Genomic DNA, 9,284 nt, shown 5'->3' with positions numbered 1-9,284 from the left:
AGTTACGGTCTTTCCCATATGTGGAATGATATAAATGCTGCTTTTTTAGAGCCTGCTTTTTAACAGTGCTCTAATAGAAGTATTTAATAGCACTCTAATAGAAATATGTTCAAATGCGCTTTCAAGGAAAAACAGGTCAACATCTTTAGGAGGGATTAAATTCTTTTATTATACCTAATGTTATATTCTTTAATTTATCAAAGCCTGGGGCTCAGGAGGTCTATCCTGGCGATGTAGAAGGGATTCATGGGGGGATTGGGAGAGTATGTGCAGTTCCTGGAGAAGAAATTCCTTGACTGCAAAGGAAAAACAAGATTTTCTATGTTTCGTATTTTTTTGTGTGATGGTGGCAATTGTAACAAATGAGCTTGAAATAATATGATGACACTTGAGCTTTGCAAGACAAGAAGTGTTTGGTAAATACTTTATAGAGCAAGCTTTACCAGGCAGCTTGTGCAAAAAAGGAAAAGTGGCTAACCCACCACATGCTGAAATGAAAAATTATTAAAATAGAAGTAGTTTAGTTACAAACATTTCTTAGGCAGAAAATTGTTTCACAAGTGAAGTTTCTTGTATAACTTTATATAAAACATTTTTAACTCAATTTATTTGATATTAATGCCCTAATTCAGAAAACATTCTTTTTACTGCTAACAGAATGGGTTTATTTTTAGCCTGTATGTAGGTCCTTTGGCAGGACTGCTTCTTATGAGTTACTTGAAGATGCATAATTGTGTTTTTTTTTTCAAGTTGTTTAAGACAACAACAAACTAATGACAGGTTTAATATCAATTGGAGTGCTTTGGAGATCTTTGTAAAGGAACAAATCAAAAAATTAGTGTTAAAAATGATTGCAAATTAGATGCCATGTAGACACTTAGGAAAATTACCTTTTGAGAAAATACAGTAATTGTACTTATATCTGGACTTTATTAGAAGAACTAGAACTGCGATAGTGCTTTCTGTGGTGTAGGTGTATGAAAGTAGGAGGTCAAATAAAACCTTGTTTCACCTAATGTTACCTAATGGCTGGGCAACAGCCTTCACCCTTTCTCTCTTCTGTCCCTGAGGGAAAAAGAACGGTTTCTTTCTCAATGAAAGATGAAGTCCAAGAACTAGATCCAAAAAAGGTCACAGATGCCTAAATTCTATTCATGCTTCATTTTAGTTACACAAAGCCAAAAATAAAACTGCCCAGCAGTGATCTTTGGATGCACCTCTGTTCAACACGTGCTTCAGTTTTCTCAGTTGTCTGGAATTGCCCTCCTCTGGAGTGGATGCAAAGTCTGAAGGATGTATAGGAGAAGAATGCAGAGATGGGGCTGGGACCGTATCTCATTTCCCCAGCTGGCTGGCTTACCTACTGAACCGCAGTTGTGCTACGACTGACCCGGTGCGTTCGGATATTTTATGCACTGAAACGTGCTGGGAGAACTGGTGATGAATCTCTCCCATCCAAGAACAGGAGCTTTGTTTATTACCTTTATGGACATTAGAATCCTCTCGGACAAAAGAGAGACTGGAACACAGTTGCCCTGCAACGTAAGCTAGTTTTTACACTAATCTAGCAGAGAAAAAAAGGGGTCCATACAGCTGTGTATTGGCTTCTGTTTCGCTAGATCATCACTAATCCTGAATTGTTTTGCCTTTTTAAAAGGTTTAGGGTTAATTTAGTTGCAACATTAGTATGGAAAATCTTTCATTAATGTCACTGAAATGATACTGATACCTTGCATGGCAGAAGACACGTTCTCAAGTACTGTTTAGAGCAAACTTGTTTAAAAATTATTTCACATTGAGACAGTCTCTCATCACTTTCTCTTTTTCAGATATCCTTTGTAATCAGAAAGTGCATAAGTACATGATGTTTGTGTTATAAATTTTGATCGATCTTTATATCCTTGAAGGGGTCTACAGTATATAATGTAATATTTTTTTTTTCTTCATTTGTATAGTGCTAATGACTTTGGAACTTAAAGGTCAGTGTAAAGCACAAAATGTTGGCTGGAGGAGCCCATGCAATTTTAATACTGCATAGCAGGCTGGTGAAAAGAGCAGCCTTGAACAGTATGCCTGTTCTGTGGGAGTTACTGGTTTGTGAAGTGCAGGCATTGAAGAAAGAATATCAGTGGACTGGAAGTTTGTTAGAGCTTAATGATATCCTGCAGTTAGCTAAATGCCAAGACAAACCAACCATGCTTATTTTCAAGCTAGGATGCATTGATTTTGTGATAATTTCTTACTTGATGAATTATAAATAACATCTTATGTCAATATGATTATTTTCTCTTCCTATTCATTTAACAGCTTGTGTATAGTAACTTTTCCTTTTCAGTGCAACTCACTTTTGCCCTGAGAAGAGTTTGTGCATAATGAGCAAGTATATAGAAATGAAATGTAGTTACAAACCTGTCTTCTGTGTAGGTGGGTTTTGTTCCCCATCCTCCACCCCCTTCCAATTAAATCTAGCAATAAACAGCCTCAAAATAATGTGATATTTAAGGGAGTTTGTTTGGGCTATCTCAGGGTATCTAGAGACCATCATTGTGCTTACACATGAGTGTAAGCTTAAACCTAAACCACAGCATTAAAATTTGTTAAGATTTTTCAGGAAAGGTGCGCATTGCAAGTGCCAGCATATTGTAATGCAAAAATAAAACGAAAATTGCCTGGGGAATTTTAATTGCTTAGTTGTGGCACATGGAAAATAAGCTTAGAAATTATTATTTTCTTCTTTTAATAATCTGATGTGAATCAGAGAACTGCCCAAACCAATACAGCTTTCTCTCCCCTTTAATTTCATTGCATCTTTTTCTTTCTTTTTCTTGCAGAACAATAGAATATATTGTTTGATATAAAATACAAGCATTCGGTCTGTCTTCCAGCTCTTAATGAGGTATCTTTACAGGGAAGAGAGATAACTTAAAAGAAATGAAATCCTCCATGTCATGAAATGACACACTTTGGACTTTTTTTGATGCATGTGTCTGATCTTTCCAGCAAGCTGCATTTCACCTGGTTAAACTTGCTTTGTCAACTTTAGAGCCATCTGAGCTGTCCTGATTGAAACAAGTACAGTATTGTCAGTCTGACTGCAGGCTCCCCGTGAATGCTGCCTTACCGATGTGCCTCGCTTGCTGTGTTGAAGTTATTACCTATCGTGTAAACTGAGATTGTATTTATAGTGCTTTGGATATGTTTACTACAAATACGTCTGAGATAACTGATGTCGGTAAGTTCAGCCATGGCAGCTGGACCATGTCTTAAGTAGAGGTATACAGAAGGGCTTCCTCTTAACTTACTCATCCCGTGTTGGGCTACAGAGGGCAAATGCACGTTGTTTTGCTGTCTGTCTTGAGCTTTTTGGTTTACTTCTTTGTGCTGTCATGTTGAGTAGTGCTTTGTTTCTGGAAGGAGGTGGTGGTAACTGGTGCATAGCTATTGTTTTTAACCCGCTGTCTATCGGGTCTTCTCCTGTGGTGCTGTGTAATGAAAAATCTTGTCGTGATTTGTTTCATCATGTGAATGCAATAAGGGGTGAACGTGTCTCCTGTCTCCTGCTGAGTGCATTGAGAAAAGAATTCAATTGATTTCCTAAATTCTGCCTTGTTATTCCCATTTCCTTTTTTCAGAGACAGAAAGTCCCCATTTTGGTTTTTTTTTGTGTGTGTATGTGCTGGAATTAGGCAGAGTAGGCTTTAGAAAGGCTACAGTAAATGTCACTGAACTATGCTTGTCTGGTTCTTCCTTTCTAGGGGTATTTTTTTTTTTTTGTTCCATTCCCCATATGTCTCTTTCCTACCTATGTGTGTCCTTTAATTCATTTAAATAAATGTGCAGGAAAAAAAAATATTAATTGAAGTCCACAATAAACTCCAAAGTTTAATGTAGTGGAATTGTAGTGAATCTTGCAATTTAAAATAAGATATTAGAATAAAAGAACTACAAATAGATGATGCAGATTCAATTTACTTTCTTCCTAGTATTTCCTGTGATTACTCATTTTGAGATATGATTTACATCTACCTACCAAGGGAAGAGAAGAACGTGTGAGAATTCTTGTGCTTTATTTCAGAATTTAAATGCCCAGACTCTTCTTCCTCTTAAGTAAATAATTTAACTTTATAAACATCAACAATATGAACTTAAAAATGCTTTCAGCAGACTCTAGTAGTAAAATATTCTTCAGCAAAGGATTTTGAGAGGCAGCATTATTTCAACCATTAACTTTCATAAACTTGCGATTGCCGTACTGATTTCCATTAGCGCACCGTGTACGCATTAAATGGACCAAGACAAGCGGAGCGTACCTGTGCCAGGTACAATTCGTACACTTTCTGAAACTTTGTCTAGCGTAACCCAGATATTGACAGTACTGTTACTACTTTGGTCACAGTATGGATGGGGCAACTGGTTTGGTTTTCAAGAAAATTCTAACACTCTGCTTAAAAGTCGAATATAGTTTTCGCCCTCAGTTGGCATTTGTACCTCAGACGTACGTTCTAACAGATTTGCATCTGAATTGCGTGCTGTGTTTGAAAAAAATACTGCATTTTTTTTGAACATCAACATTTTCTCTTCATTCTCTTTTGCAAAGTAGCTCTGAATCTGATGAGAAACTGTAATTAGCTGATTGTGTCAGACCCTTGTGCGGGTTTAAATCATTCAGTCTGTAGTAAAACTTGCCTGAGTTATTTTCAGGTAAATATCTGATTAATTCTAAATTCCCTATGGATTGGTGTAGCCCAGAGTTGTTTTAAAATAAATACGTTTTAAGAAAAAATCCTATGCTTCAATGGATTTTTCAGATAAGGACCGAAGCAAATCCTTGTAAATAGCAGAGTTCATAAACCGTGGGTAGGAGTCTCTGTGCATTAAGGTATAAATTTGGAGCTGTGCGTCATCGAAGGTGTGTTGTGAGGGTTCCAGCATATTTTGGTTAATAACTTCTCTTACTCTGGAGTCCAGACTGACCTGCGTATTAAAATAGAAAGTCAGATAGTTAATAGCGGTAAATAGTACGTGTGGGATTTGGGGGTTTGTTTTATTGGCTTGAAAAAGTGGTCTTTTTTAACCATTTCAGGAGTGTAAAACTGCTAAATAGGCAAAAAGTGTCTGTGTTGAAATTTGGAAGTAGTAATCTCTTGAGGATGGATAGAGGAATTTTCTCACTGTGGTGACCTTACTTTGAACGAGGCTGCCTGCAATCCTGTTCTTACTGAAACCTGAGAGCCTGGCGGACTATTTACAGACCAACTTCCTGCTCTGTAGTCAGAGGATTTGGAATTTTTTGTGACAGTTTGTTTCCTTGGGAGTTAGTGCTGTTGTAAAGGGGCTGAATTTGGAGTAAGCAGTATGACGCAGGCGGAAACTGTAACCTGGGAAGCTGTTGCTTAATCAAATCCCTGTTAAAAAGCCAGGTGGATTGATGCAAACCACGAGCATGGCTATGTAATGATTCCATATAACATGCAAGTCATGTTGTCATTTTTTTTTCTGCAAGGCTTTAGTGTCTGTGGACAGATATTAGCATTACTGGAATAGACTGACTAGATTAAACAGCATTTTTATAAGTACATAAGTATAGCTTGCACCGCAAACAATTAGGTTTGAGTTCTGCAAGGATATTGGAAGGTTTAAGATTCCAGCCTACTTGGCAGGATTATATTCAAACTGAACTAAGGGTCTTCGAAACTTGATGTATTTGCTCACAGCGAAGTGACCAGTAGTTTTGAAAATTTTCATTTTTCAAGTCATTGTGTTTGTTCTGTGCTGTATTTTGTCAGCTGCTCTTTGAGCAATTGGAGCTTTGCAAATAGCACTTCATTTGGGGTTGCTGTGCTTTTGAAGAGACACACACGCACACCCTGCCTAGGGCAAAGAAAAAAGAAACTGATTTGTCCAGCATTTTAAGTTGCGCAAGGATGAAGTGATTATCTGTATATTTGTGCCTCAAAAGGAAAGCTTCACATCCGCATGCCAGGGTAGCGTAGGAAGAGCTTTCTTACAGCCAGTGACCATCTCACCTCAATGATGGGTCTGTCTTTTCCCCCTGAATCTCAGCTGGATGGCAGTGGAATATGGGGAAAAGAAGTTCTTCCTGAGTTTTGTTGTAGCTTAAAACGCACATTAGAACGAACTGTGCAAAGGAGCATCAAAGAATGTATTGGGGAAAGCAATATACCTCTTTTGGAGAAAGGATAGAGATATAATCTTCATAAATTAGTCTTGCTTTTTCTTCAATGACACTTTTGTTGGATTCTTGCTTTAGTTCCTCGCAGGCCATCCAGAAAAGCATGTTTTCCTCGCTGAATTCTGTTCGGAGAAATTCACGAAAAGCATTTCTGCCAGCTGGAGTAAGCATCAACTTGTCAAATGATTGAGCCCAGGCGTTTACTTCTTCAAGAGTAGGAGCAGGGCTTCAGGAGGAAGGAGAGAGGACAGAAGAGAAATGAACGATTGTTACTCAAGCTGTTTGCAGTTGGCAGGAGGCCTCTGCCATCATGATGGAAAAACATCACAAGGTTCACGGGGCTCTAATTCCTCACCGGAACTACCTGAGTGCAAATTCTAGTAAACATTTATAAGATGCTTTTTGAAAGTGTGCTTATCAAAAGCTCAGATGCAGATGATTGACAGTGCTTTGATGCAGAAATTGCAGTTTATTGCTCAAAGGAATTGCAACAAAGAAATCCCTCTGCAGCAGCTAAGCATTTTTTCTATACCTAATAGTCCTTGTTGAATCATTGTTAAAAACTGAATGAAAATACATCGAAAGAAGCAATGATATAAACCCCATAAAAGGTACCCTCCTGTCTATTACAGTTTTACAGGTACTCCTACTTGTTAGAGCGATTCTGAAGAGACAGTTGCCCAGCTCTTGGGAGGATCTGAGCTCCTTTTTACGTTTATTGTTTTTGTAAAGCTGAGCGCTGCCAGTTAGCTTCATTACATAGCTGCTGGGTGGGAACAGGATGTATTTAAAAATCATTTCAGAAGAAAGGGAGACTCTGTTTACAAGGCTGGTTTTGATCTGCCGTGTTACAAAAGTGAGGATGTGGTTATATGCTGCATATAAATAAGGTAAACGATTATAGAACAGACCGTTGGTTCTTTAGGAACTAAGAGACAGATGACTGCAAATTCAGTATAAGTGGCAGATAATAGTTATTTCCATATTTCAGGTACTTCAGTTTAATTATTTAGTATGGTTTCTTGTTTGATTTTAGCGTGACAACACTTAATGAAGACCATACCTTTCCTCGCAGTTTGGAATGCTCTCTGCTTGGAGTTCTTGAGATGCTCTCCTTGCTCTCTCTTCATCTTGATTTCTGACAGTGAGACTGCAAGGTAGCAAACAAAATTTTAGTCAGCTTTATAGAGGAAAAGACTGAACATACACCAGGTGCTTTTCCTCTGATACTAAAAAAAAAAAATCAGCCAAAAGGACAGGAGGTAACAGTAGCCACATTATCCATAGTCAGACGTTACTTTTGCAGTTGTAGAAACACGGCAAACTGTAATGTAGCTGAACACTGTTCAATACTGTGTCACATAGACTTGATTTGGAAGGGATCCATAAGGATTATCAAGTCCAATTCCCTATATATATGTATACACGAGTATATGTGTGTGTGTATATATATATGGGATGTGCATGTATACATATATGTCAGTACTCTTTATCACATACTGAGTCTGTTCTCCATTGACGCTTACTATCCAGTGCATGCCTGATGCAATATTTTTAGTTAAGTTAGACTTGAGGTACTGGTTTTATGTGAGTTAGATTTCAGGATTGGTTGTTTTGGGTTTTTGTTGGTTTGTTTGTTTTGTTTTGTTTTTTTCTCCTTGGCTGTTTTTTGTATCCATAGGGCACGGTGAGAGCCAAGACTCTGGTTTAGGATGGTGATAGCGTGTTACAAGAAAGCCAGAGCTCAGAAGATGGAGAACACGTTTTAAGCAAGCTAGACGCTCTTGCGTGTGATGTTGGAAGTGTAAGCATCTTCCAGAGTTCAGATGGAGAGAGAGACAGACTGTGTGGTAATCGTATGTCTGACTGGAAAAGAGTATTAGCTTCTTTGTAAATTAAAGAAAAAATAAAAATAAATATTTGCTGCCATCACTAGTGATCATTTAGAGTTTCTCATGTCCCCTGGAAGGGTAACTGTCAGCTCCTGCTGCTTTTTTCAAATGTTAATTTGAATAACTGTCTTTTTTCAACTAGTTTTTTAAAATTCCTTTTGTAGTTGCAGATGATTATTTTTCTTTTGATACTGAACTTAAGAATATACATATTTTCTTTTAGGGAATGGGGACTCTGTTCCAATTCATAGGCTATCATAGTTCAGTGAGAAATGCATGTGCATACACACACATACATTCATGTAATCTGTGAAGCTGCTTAAAATTTGTCAAGGGAGGAAGGTCCTAGTGAATTATAACCTGTAACTTATAGGAAACAGGTCCTCCAGCTGAAGTAAAGCAATACAGTTGTTGTAACTTCTAGGAAAATATCAAGCTCAATTTCTTCATTGGTATCTTACCTTTCCTTAATGCTAATGTTGTAACAGTTTTCTCGCCTGAATTGTTAAGAATCTCATTTATCTCTAGCAAGACTTTTTGTTAAAACAGTTTATTTTTCTTTCCTTTCTTTGTTCTAAACTCGTGGCTTTGTCTTACTTGCAGCCTTACTATTTACTGGTTATCTCCTTCTCTTGCTCTTTTCAGTGTTAGTCTATAATCCGCAGAGACCTCCTTGGAGGATGGAGAATTGAAACATTTTAAGGCTTGAGGAGTGGCTGGAGGTTGGCAATAGAGAATAGAGATGCTTTTGCCTTTCCCAAGGCAGTCCATGAATTGAAGAGGTAGGGAAGCTTTCCTGTTGTTAAGCTGGAGAGCAGTTGTTGCAAACACGTTTTTTTTTTCTGCAATATCTGAACCATGCATTCAAACCAATGAACTATTTAAATTCACCTTTTCAGAAAAAAAAAAGTAAGTGGTTAATGTTCTCTATTCTTTTGGGGTATATCGGTCTCAATCCCTTACTGCCCTTTTTACCAGTGATTCTGGCCTTTTTTTAATATGAAAAGTGATATATTATGTATTCCTCACACACAGACAAGAAGTGATATGCTTGTCAGAGTTTTTTTTTTTGGCTTGAAGGGAACCAACAGATCCATCAGAAAGGATTAGAGTCTTCATAGGATAATGCACAAAAAGGGAAAAAACAAATAACAAAAGCTTCCTTGAGAGAACATGACCTGCCTTAGAAAATGACTTGC

The 9,284-nt window shown here is 37.6% G+C and overlaps 1 protein-coding gene across 1 annotated transcript in view; it reads right to left on the bottom strand.

The window, feature by feature from the left end:
* Positions 1–4,050: 4,050 nt before the first annotated feature.
* RGS20 (regulator of G-protein signaling 20) overlaps positions 4,051–9,284 on the bottom strand; it is a 7,426-nt gene continuing 2,192 nt past the window's right edge. The window contains exons 2-4 of the mRNA XM_010074651.1: positions 7,257–7,343; positions 6,185–6,419; positions 4,051–4,974 (exon numbers count right to left, since the gene is read on the bottom strand). Of these exons, the coding sequence (XP_010072953.1) occupies positions 4,786–4,974; positions 6,185–6,419; positions 7,257–7,343 (511 nt within the window). The 3' untranslated portion in view covers positions 4,051–4,785. The remainder of the gene's footprint in view (positions 4,975–6,184; positions 6,420–7,256; positions 7,344–9,284) is intronic.

Source organism: Pterocles gutturalis, unplaced genomic scaffold (assembly GCF_000699245.1).
Source record: "Pterocles gutturalis isolate BGI_N339 unplaced genomic scaffold, ASM69924v1 scaffold32482, whole genome shotgun sequence".
In the NCBI taxonomy this organism is placed as follows: Eukaryota; Metazoa; Chordata; class Aves; order Pterocliformes; family Pteroclidae; genus Pterocles; species Pterocles gutturalis.
The sequence above is the reverse complement of the archived record's forward strand: the minus strand, read 5'-3'. Positions and strand labels throughout refer to the sequence as shown.